The sequence below is a fragment of the Glycine soja genome, chromosome 4 (assembly GCF_004193775.1).
Source record: "Glycine soja cultivar W05 chromosome 4, ASM419377v2, whole genome shotgun sequence".
NCBI classification, from domain to species: Eukaryota; Viridiplantae; Streptophyta; class Magnoliopsida; order Fabales; family Fabaceae; genus Glycine; species Glycine soja.
The window spans coordinates 48,556,147-48,573,890 of NC_041005.1; the positions used below are offsets into that span (position 1 = coordinate 48,556,147).

Here is a 17,744-nt window from a genome sequence, read left to right on the forward strand (position 1 = left end):
AACGATTCTTGTAGGGATGACGATTTTGATGAGCAACAACAACGATTTTCACTGAGTGACAAGACATGCATGCACTTGCACAACAAGATATCGTGAGTCCTCAACCATATGGTAAGATCCAAAATACTTCCTGAACAGGATGATCGAATTTACATATTTTTTATTTCATTTAAAATATGTAGCAAATAATATGAGAAATTGATTTTTAAATTTTTTAGAAAAAGATTTAACTTATTTTAAATTTAAAATACTTCCAGAACAGGATGATCGAATTTACATTTTTTTTAAAAGTTAAAGACTAAATTTATAATTTAAAAATATAAGAATCAAAACTAAATTTAACTAATCCTATGTTTAGTAGAGAGGAAGGAAAATGAGAAAGAAAAAAAAATTAAATTTAAATTGGAAGAAAATTGATAGAAAAGAAATTTTAAAATTTTGTTTTTAAAATCAACTTTCTTATGATTTTTTGTTTTTTTTCTTTCAATTAAACAAAGAAAAAAAATATCCTTATCCACATTTTTTTCATCTTATTTTTTTTTCCTTCTATTTTCACTCCTTACAAACTAACCTTAAGAGTTCAAGAAAGAAAGGAAAAAAAAACATTTTTTCCCTACTAAAATATATAGTATATCTCTATTCTCTAGCATTGTTAGAGAAGTGGTAGTATAATTAGTTAGGCTGTAGCTATCTTGCTTATGTACTAAGGTGAGAACAAGCAGATTCATTCAACTCTGCACATTCCCTTCTGCAAAAGAATAAAGTATCACATCAACGAATCATGGTCGTCTAGTTGTCTGAAAATGACTGTTCAGGTAGACCAATAAGGGAGGTGGTGGTGGTGCTGCAGGTGGGGTTACGGTTGCTGCGTCGTCAATTGAGTAGTGAAGTGAGCTTTCTGAACTCTGAAGCGCTACCTAGCCTGACATGCGTGCACGCTCTATATCTTATTACACACCATGTTGCTCTGTTATTTGAGCCGAAACTGATCAATTATTATAATTAACCTAAATGATGTAATCTGAATCTGATATATATGACATATCTGTCACTCGGAGACCAAAGTCATTATTATAAAAGGAAACTTTAGTCATATTTCTATTTGATTTAAGATCTTGTAGTTATACTTAGGATTAGATATTTAGAATATGAAGTTAATTAATTTGGAGTACTAAATAATTAGATATTTAGATGAGATAACTCTAATAACATTATGTTAAAATTGATAGAAATATAATATTTTGCCTGTTGGGTTCAATTCGTTCTCAATTTCAATAAACATGGGCCTACTTCATCATGCAGCTCTGTCCTGCAATTTATTCCACTGCTCCCATAGTCATATCGAGATGCAATCATTGTTTGCTTGTTGACACTACCGTTCGGTTCTGGCTAGGTATATATATGTTTACAAGTTATGTCACGAATTTAGTAAGGATGTGTTAAGATGACTTAATAAAAGAATCGCGAATAACAATTATATCCAAAATCAGTCTGTCCACTTTAATTAATTTATAGTTAATTCATTATTAGTTTCGCTTTAAAGTTGGTTCTTTTTAACCAGAGTTACCCATTGCCTAATGAATGTGTTTCCACACACGTCCAATATGCGCGTATACTAAAAAAAAATCACATTAAATTAGGTCAATTACATAGAAGCCGTAACCTCTTGCTATATGAAAATATAAAAACAAACACATTAATTTTCAAAAGTGATTTTCTTCCTCTAATCGAGATCTAAAATATTAGTTATTGATTGAAATTACAAAATTTTAGTATCAATAATATTAGAAACATAGGAAAATAATTTGATATTTTTTTACTTATCATGTGATATATATATTGATTTGACTGATAATTAATTTTTATCGGTCAAAACTATTTTTAATCAAATTTCTTCTTGTATAACAGTATTTTTCTCATATACAAATGTCAAATGTGAAATCTTACTTTTTTTTTTAAGGAACGTGAAACCTTAAATAAGAAATTATCCAAATGAATCTTATATATATACACGCACCGTTGAGTTTCTACTTTAATGCCTAACTGTATTTTGGCAGATTGGTAGTCTTTCACTTATGGAACAAATTATAGTTTCAAAATAAAATAAAAAATATTTTATTAACGCAACAGGAATCATAATTACTTCTTTTAACTTTAACGTTATTTTTTTCGACGGGATTCGTTGGCTATAAAGTGACATATCCTAATGAAACAATGCTTTTCTACAGTAATTAATCCCTTTTACAATGCTTTTTATGTCTCTGTATATAAAATATCCTGACAAAGGTGAAATCTTCAATTCGTCCTCTTTCGGGGTATTTAAATGCGTGCTATGAGAAAAGGTCCCTACCATAAGGGAGAATTATTTTCCCTTAAAGTCTTTGTTATTATTACCTTTTGTTTGTGATTGCAAGCTATCGGGTTTAAAATTTTCTGAATAAGCAATTTTTTTTTTTATATTTGACATAATAAGGATTGACATTGAACACAAACAGAATAATATTATATCGTAAACAAATGGCAATCAGACAGGCCTTTATTTTTTCCCCTATCAGAATAAACACTACATATACATATATAACAGATGTCTTTCCAAATTTCGTCAATTTGTTGATTAATTATAGTTATTATAACTACATATCTTTCTCCCACTTTCCTCATTTTGAAAAGTAAAGCCATACCTTAACGCGACTTTATAAAAATAAATGTTTTTTACATTATGAAAACAAAGGTTAGTAATGCACTTTTTAGTAAAAAAAATTAAAATATATTTATTTTTAATTGAAATGTATTTAAAAAATACAGTATTATATCAGTATTTTTTATTTAATAAGTCTTATTTAGTATTCATAATTTTTAATAATTTTAATCAATAATAAAAAAGTGTTGAAAAATGTATTTTAATGGAGGCTTTTAAGGTACGGAAGGAATATGTCTGCTTGGTTGATATGTTTTTTCTAGCTTTAATTGGCACACATCTGATATTGTAAATCTTCAAATTCCCATTATAACATGTTAGAATAAAATTTTGGTTTATCATATGCTTCAAACCCAAGTTACTAGAAAGATACAGCAAGTCAATTTATATAATGGGTGAGACGACTTGTGTCGAAACGTGAGAGTACGTTCTCTATCACTAACGTACACTTGAAACAAAAATTAAAACACTATCTATTAAATTAAGAAATACAGTACTAAATAAAAATGATTATTTTTTATATAACAAAATAAAAATGGTTATTTTTAAAACCCTGTCTTGCACTAGCAAGTTATTAATTGATCTGATGTATCGCGGCGCGTTTGTAAAAACTGAGCTAAGAAGGATGTTCTCTTATTTGTTGGACTTACAGAATTTATAAATTACCTCAAAAATGATTCTTTTATAACTAAAAGAATCTTAAATCATAATTTTCATCTCTTATAATTTAAAATATGTGATTTTGATTATTTTATTTATAAATTAAGAAAAAGTTTTTTATGTTTAAAACAAGTAATTTTAGTCATTTTATCCTTAAAAATTAAATATTAACTTTGATAAGAAAAAACTATTTACTCAATTTTTAAATTTAAGATATTAAAAGAAAGAGTGATTTTACATTTTACCCAATAGTTTTTTTTTATTTTTTATTTTTATGGGGGAGGGGGAGGGGGGAGTGGGATAAAAGAAAACGGGGTGTCCTTGTCTCCTTGGTCACAAACGCCGACGACTACCGGCGAGTATTTTCCCGGCAAGAACATCGACGTCGACGACATCAACATGACGTCAACTTCAATCACTACCTTTTCCATCTACTCCCAATCCCAACCAAAGTTCCTCAATTTGCTTCAACACCCACTCATTCACACCCGCACCAAACGCACATCAATTTCGTTTCAGCCACCGATAGTTCGCGCCACCCTTTTCTCTACATTCACTTCTTCCCACACCCCTTCCACACCCTCCTCAAATTTCCCATCTGGAAGGGCTTTATCCAAATTCCTCTCAGAAAAGGTTGCATTTTTCCTCATTGGGTCGTTTCTCTTATCGGGTTGCTTCAGCAAAAGATCTGCCTTCGCAGAAGCAGCTCCTTCCGTGGGCTCTGGCGCAGTGTTGGAGCAGAATATGAATCCCACTGAAGAGAAAAACGAGGAAGAGAAAAGTGAGGAAGAGGTGGAGGAAATGTGGGAGAGCATTTTGGAGAAGGATCCGAAAAATGTTGAGGCTCTGAAGGTGGTTTTGTATGGGAAGATTAGGAAAGGGAAGTCGAAGGAGGCTGTGAAGTTTGTGGAGGATTTGATTGCTGCGGAGCCGAATGAGGTTGAGTGGAGGCTCTTGCTGGCACTTTGTTATGAGACTATGGGGCAATTGAGCAAGGCTAAAAAATTGTTCAGGGAAATCTTGAAGAAGAGGCCTCTTCTAGTTAGAGCTTTGCATGTAATATTTCTCTCTCTCTCTTTTTTCTGGTGGAATTTTGAATGCTTACTCGAAAGTTTGAATCTTGGTTATGATTGGAAAGGTGGGTGGATAGATAGGAATAGGATATGAGTGCTTTGTTTTAGTAAGTCGTATGTTGTTAGTGAGGGGTTAGAAATTTTTGGAAATGTGGCCCAGTTTTAGTTATTTGAAATTTGAATGTTGATAAGTATTCTATTGTTATGCTAGTCATCATTCTTGAAGAGTGCACATCATAAAAATTGCTCTTCTGTGGAAAAGATAACTTGTTTTTTGTTCTGTATGCAAATGTGTTAATGATGATTGCAGGTTGGCATTTTATATCTTCCATAATTTCTTTAGTTTTTATTTCGTGATGTTCATTCACCAGAAGCGTAGAACATTGATGTCAGATTTTTTAGTATTGTTTCCAGAGGTGATGCTTCTATTAGAGGGTAGTGGATTCATATCAATACTCAAAAGCTTTAGTAGATAGATTGGGAAGAGGATTTCTCTGGTGAATATGATGAATGTTAGTGGCAGTTATGATAATTTTTAGCCAATTGTTAAAATAACTACTATAACTATATTGTAATGTAACACTTTGGAAGGATTGATTTGGGACTAATTCAAATTAGAGATGAATTACATAAACTTGTCTCAGTCTGGGAAACAAAGGGGAAAATGAAAGAAACTGAAATGAAGAGAAGGCTGATCTTACGTTGCACCAAAGTCAGTTTCCTATGAAACAGAGAGAAAGTAAACAGAAAATAAGAATATACAGTTTTGTATTCTAAATTACACAATATTATTCTTAGAATGCCATCTACAAAAATCAGTTAGGAGAGAACATGTAATGTAACTCTCCATTCATTACTGCCTCTCCTCATTTTTTTTAAACAAAGGTCAAACATTTGACTTTTGCATTTTACCCAAAAAAAAGGTCAGGGTCAAGCATTGAAATAGGCTTGAGATAATTGATCAATATACATACCAATGTAGATGACTTGTCTCGTAGGAGGGATACCAATTGGCAGTTGCTTTAAGCATATTTATTGCTTATGTATTGTCAATTTGTCATGGTTCTGCAGCTTACCAAGTTCTGTTCAATATTGTGTTTGACTGTATTATTTTCATTTTCTTTTAAAGTGTGTTGGTATTATTATTTGTACTATTTCTGCAGAAAAGGTATATTAGTCATTGTCCTGTGAACCTTGCTTCAACATCTTGTAAGTTATAACAATTAAGTGTGCTGGTATTATTATTTGTTTGGCTTGAAGTTCAAAGAGTTATTGTAACAAGCATCCTGCCATTATTTCTGCGCCATAAATAATATGGATTTTTTTTATTAATATTATTCTGGCCTTATCATTTGCTGTATGCATTCTTTAGGTAGTATTTGATCAGATTAGTTGAAAAATACTTCTTCATTCCAAGAGATATGTTGCATACTTTTAGATTTAGCTTTGGAGGTAGCATGTTAGATGTTTCCTTGACAACTTTTTGTTGCTGATATATTAAAAGAAATATGGTTCCCATATTAATACTGTATTATAATCAAGTTACCATCAAACTTTGTAATGTTTTTACATTTATGACTGAAATGTGTGATACTCTCATTTACAGGGTTTGGCTATGGCGATGCACAAAAATCATGAAGGCCCTGCTGTATTTGAAATGCTAAATAATGCTCAAGAGTTAGCTTCTCGTGAAAATAGAGTTACTGAGGAGAGAAATATAAGAATCTTAATTGCACAAATGCATGTTGTCCAGGTGAACTGTTGATCCATCAGTTTGGGGTGGGGCTGTTTTAAATTGTTCTAGTACCAGACAAGTTTCCTTTCCTCTTTCTCTGCTTATCTGCTACCAATTTAGGATAAACCATAAGCAATATCTTTTAGCCATTAATAACTTAACAAGCATAGCTTTGTGTGCTTTGCAGGGTAATTTGGAGGAGGGCTTAAAAAGATTTCAAGAATTGATTGATCAAAATCCTCGAGATTTTAGGCCTTATATTTGCCAGGTGAGTTTGTCAGCTAGTCAATTACGATTTGTGCATAGTGCATACAATGGTGTACATTGGTTAATCTATGAGACTCGTTCTGAAAAAGTAGGATAGCACCAATGCTTTCTATAGACAAAAGTTCTGTGTATCATAATATTGCCAAAATTTATGTTCATTTGGTTTTATAACTTCAAAATTGGAATATGTTTTATGAGCTCACTCACTTATTAATCCGTTAGATAAAAAGTAAATGACTAAGGTCATAATGTTAGCTCTGCCAGCTGGACTGAAACATCATTGGCTTGGACACTTGGTCCCAAAGTTGGTTCAGTCGAGTCCTTTGATCTCAGTCAATTAGTGAAGTGGGTAAGAAAAGGAGAAAGGGGTAAAAATGAAAAACAAGAACAAAAGTCTGACAAAATGGAAATATTTGACATTTTCTATTAAGTTATAACATTGCTCACATTAAATAGTTTAAGGGGACAACCTAGCAAAATCTAACACTGTCATACTTGATATATCTTGCCATCTCAACAAAGACAATGGACAGCTAAGCAAAATCTAACACTCATAACTTTCATATACAATAGACTGGTTTGTGAACAATTTTTCTTGTAGGGACCCAAATGTAGAGTTATTTCATATGAGGACTAAAACAAAAAAAAAAAACTGTCAGGTGTAGGTACTAAGTTTTTAATTTAACAGTATTTTTATTTGAAAAACTTCAGAGTATACATGGGAGAGGACTGAGGAGAGGTTTTCAAGAGACTCTGCAAATTATCCTGTGTCATTATAGTTTGACTGTATATAACAAAAGTTCTTGGGTGTGAAAAGTAAGAAACCCTTGTAAATAGATAACCTAAGCATTAAGGGCTTTCTCCTTTAGCTCGTCTTTTCCTCTCTTTTCTGGGTGCTCTTGTTTAGAGAGAAGGATTAGTTGGATCCCTAAATTCTTTTGCTGTCTTGTGAAGAGTGGAGTTAATAATCTGTTGAACAGAATGCTTTGACTTTAGAGCCCCCCCCGCCCCCTTTCCGCATCTTGTAGTTTTCTCCAATAAACTTCATTTCAGTCATCAGCATTTTCGGCCTTCCAATTCCATTCCGTTTTTTCTGTTTGTAAGATAACTCACACAGTGAAGGACTACTTTACTAAATTGATTTTAAACAAAATTGCAGGGTATAATATACAGTCTCCTGGGTAAAAATGAGGAAGCAGCACAACAGTTTGAAACATATCAAACTCTTGTACCTGAAGAATTTCCTCAGAGAGGATTTCTTGATGATGTTGCCATAGCAGCAAAAAGAACATCCCTGGAACAGTTTAAGAAGGAATTTAGGGATCAATTTTCTTATCGGAAATAAAGATAATATAGGACGTTTTCTTCTTTGCTGTCTTGGCAATAAACATCAGTGCAATTCAGTAGCAGGCTCTTGTAGAAGCGAAAAGCTAGACCACTTTCATGATGTACTGCAATGTAATGTATATCAGCTTTTTTTTTCCCTGGGCTTATAGCACATGGTTTGGATAGGATTTTCTTGTTTTACTTTGGTTAGATCACGTATTTCAATCATTAAATATGGTGCTTTATTTTGGAATCACCTTTTTTGTTCTCTTTTGAGGGTGTTAGGAACTTGCTGGGCGAGTTCATTGAGGATCGACACCTCTTTGAAATGTTTTATCTTCCCATCCAATCTGTGGATAGAAGTCTTAATGTGTTATATAATATATACTATTTGATACTTTTTTCAATACAATTCTTTTTTGTCATGAGTTGGAGCTCAGGCGTGTTTCTTAATCAATTGGATTAAAGATTAATTTTGTTTGTGGTGCGTAACTTTTGTACAAAGTGAAAATCAAACACAAATTCTCTCGTTAAATAGATACTTCTTCTCATGTGAATGTAACAAAATTTTACATTTTTTTTCCAATACATGTTATGTTAGGTAGCGACCTTCCTATTATAATTAAAAAAATGATAATTATAGATTTAATTATTAATTTGATCTGTATAGTTTTATAAACTTTACTTTTTACTTCTTATATTTAAAAATTATTGTTTTTAGTTCTTATATATATATATATATATATATATATATATATTATTTTTAATTCTTTTTATTCCTCATCATCTTAACTCATGCACGAAAATGGATTATGTAATTATGAGAATTAAACGAGTAATTAAATAAAAATTATATTATTATTTAAACAAAATTAAAAAATAAGATTTATATTTAAATTGTGTTATTGATATTATTATATATCATCTTTAAATTAAAAAATAAGATTTACCATCTGTTGGAAATGAGCCATTCATTAAAGATTACAAGGGTTCATATGTGAAGACCACATTCCCAGCAATGCAAAACATTCAGAAGGCCATAGACAAGGCTGGTCTTGGAGACACAGTGAAGGTGACAACGGCTTTGAATGCCGGATGTTTACGAGTCTGCCTCGGACAAGCCATCAGATGGAGATTTTCGCAGTGACATTCGTGACGCCATAAAACAAATACTGAGTTTGATTCTCGAAAGGAACTCTCCATTTCTTGTCAACATATACCCTTTCCTTAGTCTCAACCAGAACACCTATTTTCCTGAAGAATTTGCATTCTTTGATGGTCAAGGCAGAATAATTCAAGACAAAGATGCACAATACAGCAATGTGTATGACGCAAATTTAGACACCCTTGTTTGGTCATTGAAAAAGGCTGGCTAACCTGACTTGAGAATAGTGGTTGGTGAAATTGGATGGCCAACTGATGGTAACAAAAATGCTAACAACAACAATGCAAAAAGGTTCTACCAAGGGATACTCAAGAAAATGGCACACAAGAAAGGAACTCCTCTTCACCCCGGAGCGATGGATATTTATCTGTTTTCTCTAACTGATGAGAACTTGAAGAGCATTGAGCCTGGCAACTTTGAGCGTCATTGGGAAATTTTTCGCTACGACGGAAGGCCAAAGTTTCCCATTGATTTTTCTGGCCAGGGACAGGACAAATGGCCAGTGGCAGCCAAAGGTGTCGTGTACCAAGAACGTAAGTGGTGATGTTAAGAACATGAGTTTGGTGCCAAGTGCATTGGACTATGCTTGTGATGCTTCTGATTGCACAAGCTTAGGATTTGGTTGTTCTTGTGAAAATTTGGACCTTGCTGGCAATGCTTCATTTGCTTTCAACCAGTATTTTCAGACAAGGGACCAAAGTGTTGAGGCGTGTGATTTCAATGGAATGGCAACTATTGTGAAACAGGATCCATCCAAGGGAAGTTGCTTGTTCCCTATAGAAATTCAGAGCAGTGGTGAAATGCTCAGAGCAATGTGTACAATTGGAAGCCTTTTTATTGGATTGCCATTGTTTTTCATAACATTTACGTAGAGACCATATAATGTTTATCATGATTGATATAACATGCCATTAGTTTTTATTTCCTCTTGCGGTTAGTGAAGATGATTTAGGAAATATATCATCTAGGATGATTTTGGAAATAGATCGTCTAGAGACTAGAGTCAAGTGCTGTTATTATAATCTAATGATTACAATTTTCAGTTTGTGTTTATTATCAGGTTGAAATACTATATTTATATAGTTCAAATGCAAGATTTAGTAACAGATGTAGAGCCTGTTTACATATAAGGCTAGAAGTGTTTTTAAGAGTTATATTTTTAGTAAAAAAGATTTCAAAAACACTTGTGGCTTGTATCCAAATAGGCTCGTATTAAGCTAGTTGAGAATAATCTTACAATGAGAAAATAAAAAATAAAATAAGAAAAACGTTTTACTTTTTTTTTCATTCTTTCTTTATGTTTGTAAAATATCAAATCCCTTGATACAAATTAAAGAGAGAGGACAAGAAAAAAGACTCTTTTTAATTACTATAGTGGTGAATGTAAAAATCACTCATTCTAATTTTTTTTTCTTTAAAAATCCTCATTACCTAACCAAAAAAGAGAATTATGTCCAAATATTGTTGCTTAAAAATTCTGCTTCAATACAATCACTTACCCCCCTTCTAAGGTTTATTTCTTGTACTTTCATTTATGCAAGTTTCTCACGTGTTTCTTTTTTATTGAAATATTTTTATTGAAATATAAGTGTGAGGTGAAATTTTATAAACAAAATTTGAGCACCATATATGTGTAGAAGTAAAAAAGTTAAGTACAATACAAATAAGAAAAAAACCCATAAGCTTAAATATGAAGGTTTTAGATTAAAGTGTCTTGTCTAGTTTCTTTATGTGATTGTTATTCATTGGGGAATTCATTCTTAAAAATAGTATAATACATTGAACCTTTCCACAAGGTTGAGATTTGTCCCTTACGAGTTTTAACTTATAATTATGGTTTCTGTTATATTAATATTAACAAAATAATATATGTATTCCTGATTTATTTTTAATAGTTGTTTAAAGGATAATTTTTAAGTTTTAAAAAATGAAATTTAAATATTTAGAAAAAGGATAAAAATACAATCTTTATAGAAAAATCATGAAATAGTGATCATAAAATACTAAAACTTATAATTAAATAGTTTGATGGATATTATAATCCCTACCATAGTTAATGTACTTACATATTGTTGATTCTAATAATAAAAAAAAGAATTAACTAGAGTACACAATTTCATTATATTAATAAAAATATTTATATAAAATATGTTTGCATTTATAATATAACTCTCTAATTATTTATTTTAATATATACTTTATATATCAGCACTATACTGTACAGTGTACCCGATATACTATATTTTACATTTAATTTATTTATGTAATTGAAGTCACACTATAACGAACCATCAGCATTGGCACCAAGACTTCTATTTAGCGGAATCATTTATGCAGAAATAATTTATTAATTTACACGAAGAGACATTCCATCTTTTTTTTTAATTACCTTTTTAGTAATTAATAGAAGTGCATTAATTTTTTTTTTGGGAAAAAAATGTAAAGTGCATTAATTTTAAATATATTCTTAAGTGATTTTTATTCTTCTCAAACACTTTTGTTTTCTTTTTACTTTATGTGTGTACACACATACATAAAGAAATCATTTAAAATTTCACTCTGAACAAGAAAATTGTGATTTTAACAATAATAATAATAATAACGGCAACTACGCTGGAGAAGAAGTTAGTTATGCTTTTCTCGTCGAGTCATCTTTGCCAAAAGTGAGAATCTGAACTCTTTTTGAACATAATAGGGAAAAGGAATGTTAAAAAATGAAGTAAATGTAAAGCATAACAATGGCATTTACTTTTTCGTTATTATTTTAATTTTTATTTTGTGAAATTATTATCATCATTTAAGGGTATAATTTTTTAATTTAATTATTTAAAATATATAATGTATTTTAAAAGGTTGAGATTTCATGTAGTCACTGTTGTGACTGCAGACAATTCATTTCCTATATGTGCCTCCCTATTCCCTGTACCATGGTATAAGTGCATACCATGAATGAAACAATATATCAAATTTGTAACTAAACAAATATCCAACATGAAATAAAAGATTTTTCTTTAGCATAATAAAATAAAATTATCAGACACTCAAGTTTTGGATGCACAAAGGTGTATATAAGAAAAGAGACAACATAACCATGAATAATTAATACCAAAATTTAGTGTCTAGTAAAAATCTAAAATGGACGTGCATGTGTGCTAATTAATGCCTCAAAATGTATACTAGAATAAAAAAATTCTGTGACCCTGCTGAAGTACGTACAATCCTAACAATATTGAATTTACTATATTCGTTCAGTCCAAAGTGTGGATTGTAATGATCCGAACTTGAGCAATATCCAGTGATTCGAACTCTGAGAGGTAATAGTTCGAACTCTTAAATGCCGTAACCCTAAAGCCAACTTCACAATTCCAAACGTACTGCACTAGTGATGATCGGCGTACCTGACATTAAAGACACATGATAATATACTTAATTTAGGAAAGACTCCTCTTAAGATATACTTATAATAACTGTATAAACCTGTCAGTAAGGGGTGATTCTCAAACATTGCGTAAGTCATATCAAACATGATTTATTATTATTAGTTAATGGTGTAAAAATTAAAAATATATAATTATTAAATTTTTTTATATTATGTGTATTTATACATACAGAGAGAGGATGTGAGAATCATCGTGAAAATAAAGATAACTAATCTAAATCGTTACATTAAAATGAAAGGTTAACAATAAAATATTTTAAATTAAAATTAAAATTGTATTTAATTATAAAATTTCTGTAAGATTCATCAAATAGAAAATTAAATATCCTAAGATGTAATTTACATCAAGTTTACAACTGTGATCGTCGTCCAATCATCACGGTGATCATCGTTATAACCACCGTTGTCACCATCAACATGATTACCGTCAACGGTTGTGATGGCAACAATCATGTTGATGGCGACGACGAACTACGACCACAATAGTGATGATGGTGGTAGCAATCACGATGGTAGTTGTGGTGGTGATCATGATAACTATGGTAGAAATGATCATAATGATGGTGGTAGTAACTATGATGATGATATGTTTGAGATGTTTTAAGACATCATATATTAAATCTTTAAGATATTTGATTTTTTGTTTAACAAATCTTATAAAGATTTTATAGTTAAATGAAATTTTAAATTGAATTTAAAATATTTTAATTGTGTCTTTCATTTTAATCTAACAGTCTCATTCTCATGTAAGATGATGTTCTCATATGTGACAACTATTACACCATTCTTTAACAATATTCAACTGAATAATATTTTCTTAAAACTCACCATTAAATTGAAAGTTATTTTTACATCAATCACATATGTTAAATCTCATATTAATCCAACATTATTTGTTACTTCGTTCATATAGACTAAAATATGAATCATTATATTACCTTCTTGTTGTTATTCAATTTTTATAAAATTTGACATAAATGATTTTGGTAATATGTAAATATAATTTATTGATGATTGTTATTAATTATTCTCATTCGACAAAGTGTTCCCCCACATGAGTCATATATATATATATATATATAGACGTTTCATTTGAGAATCATCATGTTATGTAAGAATGAGAATGATCATTCTTATCCATTAGAAAAAAATGAAATGTCAAAGATTAAAATATTTTATATCCAAATTAAAGTCTTATTTAATTGTAAAATTTATATAAGATTTACCAAACAGTAAATCAAATATTTTAAAATTTTAATTTATGTCAAGATCATTATCACGACAATCACCATCATTATCGCAATCACTATCATTATGATTGATGTCATCATGGTCTTTTGTCTGTGATGACGATCTTATCCTAAATTAAATGTTTAAAATATTTGATTTTTTACTTGATAAATCTTATATAAATTTTATATTTAAATGAGATTTTAATTTAAATTTTAAGTATTTTAATCTTGATCTTTCATCTTAATCCCACGGTAATGAGTCTCGGCATAAAAAGATATATAAATATGAAAGCTTCGTATATTCTTATATATCCCACATGTATTTAAATTAATTTTAAAATTTCAGAGAAAATTAATAATCTTAGATAATATTAAAGCATTTGATTTTGCGTGAAATATGTAATAAGCTAAGAGAACATGTAACCTATTTACATTTGGGTGAAATTAAATACTATGCAGCTTCAAAAACGTTCGTCCCCTTAAACAAATAATAAACATATCAATTATATACAACTATATAGATAAGTAAACCTTTTTAAAAATATTGCAAAGGGAATTTGAGTGTGAACACGGAATCTAGAGGCAATTATATATCAGTGGCTGAAGTAAGTTGCCCTGCGAGTTGCAATACATACCCAGTTGTAGATAAGCAGGGATGGTCCAGTGTCGATGGATAGCCACAACATAATACATATATATTTGATTTAAGTTAAAGAAAATGATGAAACGACTAGGAAATAGGAATAACACCACCACATCGATCGGCATCGTCTAAAAAAGTAACAACATGGTATATATCACTGACTTGACGGTTCCATTTTCACCCATTGTGCAAATTGAAAGTAGTAGTAGGCCCTACCATAGCTACTACGTCATAACAAAGACGTCAGCTTAACGTCTCTCGTGTTGACATGTAGCTCAGTCAGGCCAGTTCTCTGCATCTTCCAAGAAGGTGTTTGGAAGGATCCTTCCAACTCTAAAAGCAAGCATATTTAAAAAGAAAAAAGAAAACACAATTTACTTTTATTCTGAAATTATTATTTGTATTTATATACATTCAAGGCGTGAAAAAAGGCCAAAGTCTCTTGGGTCTTTGGCTCTTTGCAAGTGACACATATCTAGCTATTACCTCAATGGATTACTATTTTGGAAACCCTAATCCTAAACCTTATGATAACCGTCACTCTGCCGTAGTAAACACGGAATCTCCTTCCTCCGAGTTCATGCTATCTGATTATCTCGTGTTGGAAGATGCTGTCGATAATCAAGAGTCTTGGTCACAAAGCACTGAAACTGAATCATCGGAGAAAGGAAACTCCAGCGATGTCAGTCATGGGTTTGGTGATGCAACCTTCAGCAACACCAACATGCATATGCAAGTGCTTCTTGTCTCGATTTTTTTTTTTTTATATTTCATTAAACAAGAAAATGGTATATCGTGTATTCTATGCTATTTTATGTGTGTAAGTATGCATAAACGGTAACTAATGTTCTAGGGATTTTAATCGTTGATATAGAGTAAATTATGGATTCCTTTGACAGAAAGTGCGAAAATAATGGGATAAAGCGAAAGAAGGAAGAAGTGAGTCAAATGATCACGTTTAGAACCAGATCGCAGCTTGAGGTTATGGATGATGGATATAAATGGAGGAAATACGGAAAGAAGACAGTGAAGAACAATCCCAACCCAAGGTAATAAATATTCTCTATCTCTCTATTTAATTTTATTATCAAAAATGTTTTTATTGAAAGAATTAGAATATTGTTATGAATCCATTTAAGTATTTAGGTATAAAATTAAATACTAATAAACAAGGTTAGTTCTGAAAAAATAATTAATATTTTTTTTTCATTTTTTAAGTAATAAGTATTTTGAGACATTAAAATGTTCAAAGAAAAGTAAACTAGGATCGAATTGAAGGAATATTAGCAAACAAAATGAATCTGATGTGATATAGTTAACTCATACTCGATCGATCTATTGTTCTAATATTCCAACTTCCTTCCTGCATGTGTCATGAAATGATCGACTATATTTTAAAGATTAAGTTAGGATCTAAGTTGGTGAATTTAGATTAAACAAATCAATGTCTAGACATGATTATGAATGGAGGGGGAAATCCGGGAATCATGTCAACCATGCACTGTTAAATAGGATAGGATATTGGGCCCGATATGTGATACCTAGCTAGATAAACATGAATAATGTGCATGGGGCGGCTGATATTTATAATGATTTTAAGAGGGGGACAAGGACTTCTGGGCCTTAATCCTCCATGATTGGAGTGTTATCAATGGACCCATATTGAAGCTTAGATAATATGTATGCATTTTTAGCTGCTTAATTAAGAAGCAAGTGGTCAAGGATTAATTAACTCTAAGTGCTCAGTGTATGTGGGGTTCGTTTGTTTTGATTAATAAAAGTAGCAAAATGGTTTCAATTTGCGGTTACGACAATTAGACAAGTATTATCTCTTTATGAACACGGGTGTATCTGTAAGACCGTGACGTGCATCACTACTCCGATGATTGCCACTTTTGCTGGCTTTAGCTCCCTTGTCTGCCAGGTATAGCCTATAAAAAGAATAAGAAAAATTAAAAACAAAAAAATATTTACTAGTTATAATTTAATATTTACGGCAACTAATATTTTAGACTGACTTTATATAATTAGAATTTAGCAACTGTGAAAATATTTTGAAGGCTGTCAAGTTTGAACTCCTGTTTAAAGTTATTACGTATTGGCGAAATAAAAGTAGATCTCCCATCGTCATAAGCTGCCTGCAGTTTGACATCATTGTATTTGCGTGCGTATATGCTGTATAGTTCTTCTAAAAAGTTGAGAGATATATGATAGTACTCATGTTGTATCTGTGTATAATTCTTCTAAAAAATAAATAAATATATATATATATATATATATATATATATATATATCATATATTCCTAAAATATGATTTTTACTTTTTATTGATTCATTTATTAAATTATAATTAACTATTAACATTAATTAATTGATTATTTGTGTTAAATTTTATCAAAATTGAATAATTATAATATATAATCAAAGGGTTATTATTTTTATATATTTTAAGAATATAAATTATGTTAAATTTTATGTATGTTAGTGGACTATTAAATAACCTTAAATTAATATAATTTTTTATAAACATAATCTATGCGATAAAAACTTTAAATCTAATGGTAATTTTGAAATAAAATTATCTAATTAAAAATTACAAATATATATATATGGTCATCTTACAGCTTAATTAATTAATTATTCCATTAAAATTTGTTAAGTTTAATAGATAATAAATTCTAGTTTTCAAATTAACTATTAATCGATGATGATGATGCAGGAACTACTACAAGTGTTCAGGTGAAGGATGCAATGTGAAGAAAAGGGTGGAAAGAGACAGGGATGACTCGAACTATGTTTTAACAACGTACGACGGTGTCCACAATCATGAGAGCCCGTCGACTGCCTACTACAGCCAAATTCCCTTGGTGCATTCTAACCATGATTGGCCCCAGCTGCACCCTTCTGCAAACTCATGATCCTCTTCAATACAGTAATATATATATATATATATATATATATATATATATATATATATATGTGTGTGTGTGTGTGTGTGTGTTTTTGACATATATACATATATATGTTCTTTCGTATATTGCTGGTCAATAACCGTTATTATATGTTTCGTTTTTTTTTGGTTTCCCACCATTTGTCTTCTTTTTTTGGAACCAATATAATCCTATTCGAACTATGAGATATTAAATATGAATATTTTTTCCACTGAAATTCGAACCTTATTCACTAATATTGTGAGAGATTAATCTTTTTCGTTAAACTCAATCCTTTTGGCTAAAACCAACCCCTGCTGATATTATTTTATGTATATTGATTATGCACATGCCAATCCACGCTGAATAACACCATCCCAATCCCTTGCATATATATCCTCGCGCGCAAGGAAAGGTTTTAGTTGGTAATTAGCTATTGGTTATTATCGATTTCCCTAATTAATCATAATTATTTCTATATTGTTGCATGTGTAATTACTCATTTCATTGTCCATGCAAGCCTTCATTTTCAAATTTATATTCTTCGATGTATCCAGATAAACTGGCGGCGACACG

General features: G+C 30.7%; 2 protein-coding genes and 1 pseudogene across 2 annotated transcripts; all 3 read left to right on the plus strand.

The window, feature by feature from the left end:
- The first annotated feature begins 3,636 nt into the window (after nucleotides 1-3,636).
- On the plus strand, nucleotides 3,637-8,027 carry LOC114410137 (protein SLOW GREEN 1, chloroplastic-like). The gene is made up of 4 exons (XM_028373938.1): nucleotides 3,637-4,414; nucleotides 6,038-6,184; nucleotides 6,354-6,434; nucleotides 7,593-8,027. Exons 1-4 carry the CDS (start codon nucleotides 3,758-3,760, stop codon nucleotides 7,776-7,778), a joined length of 1,071 nt encoding a protein of 356 aa, XP_028229739.1. The 5' UTR covers nucleotides 3,637-3,757; the 3' UTR covers nucleotides 7,779-8,027.
- A 527-nt stretch (nucleotides 8,028-8,554) lies between these two features.
- On the plus strand, nucleotides 8,555-9,919 carry LOC114410901 (annotated as a pseudogene).
- Nucleotides 9,920-14,663: 4,744 nt separating this feature from the next.
- On the plus strand, nucleotides 14,664-17,369 carry LOC114410138 (probable WRKY transcription factor 50). Its single transcript, XM_028373939.1, has 3 exons — nucleotides 14,664-14,970; nucleotides 15,138-15,287; nucleotides 16,958-17,369. Exons 1-3 carry the CDS (start codon nucleotides 14,729-14,731, stop codon nucleotides 17,154-17,156), a joined length of 591 nt encoding a protein of 196 aa, XP_028229740.1. The 5' UTR covers nucleotides 14,664-14,728; the 3' UTR covers nucleotides 17,157-17,369.
- The last annotated feature ends 375 nt before the right edge of the window (nucleotides 17,370-17,744 follow it).

Excerpts from the sequence above, each read along its gene's own strand:
- LOC114410137 (XM_028373938.1), top strand. The coding sequence starts at position 3,758 with ATGACGTCAACTTCAATCACTACCTTTTCCATCTACTCCCAATCCCAA. Across the intron at positions 6,185-6,353 it reads CACAAATGCATGTTGTCCAG|GGTAATTTGGAGGAGGGCTT; the intron begins GTGAACTGTTGA and ends TGTGCTTTGCAG. Across the intron at positions 6,435-7,592 it reads TTAGGCCTTATATTTGCCAG|GGTATAATATACAGTCTCCT; the intron begins GTGAGTTTGTCA and ends ACAAAATTGCAG.
- LOC114410138 (XM_028373939.1), top strand. The coding sequence starts at position 14,729 with ATGGATTACTATTTTGGAAACCCTAATCCTAAACCTTATGATAACCGT. Across the intron at positions 14,971-15,137 it reads AGCAACACCAACATGCATAT|AAAGTGCGAAAATAATGGGA; the intron begins GCAAGTGCTTCT and ends TTCCTTTGACAG. Across the intron at positions 15,288-16,957 it reads AAGAACAATCCCAACCCAAG|GAACTACTACAAGTGTTCAG; the intron begins GTAATAAATATT and ends ATGATGATGCAG.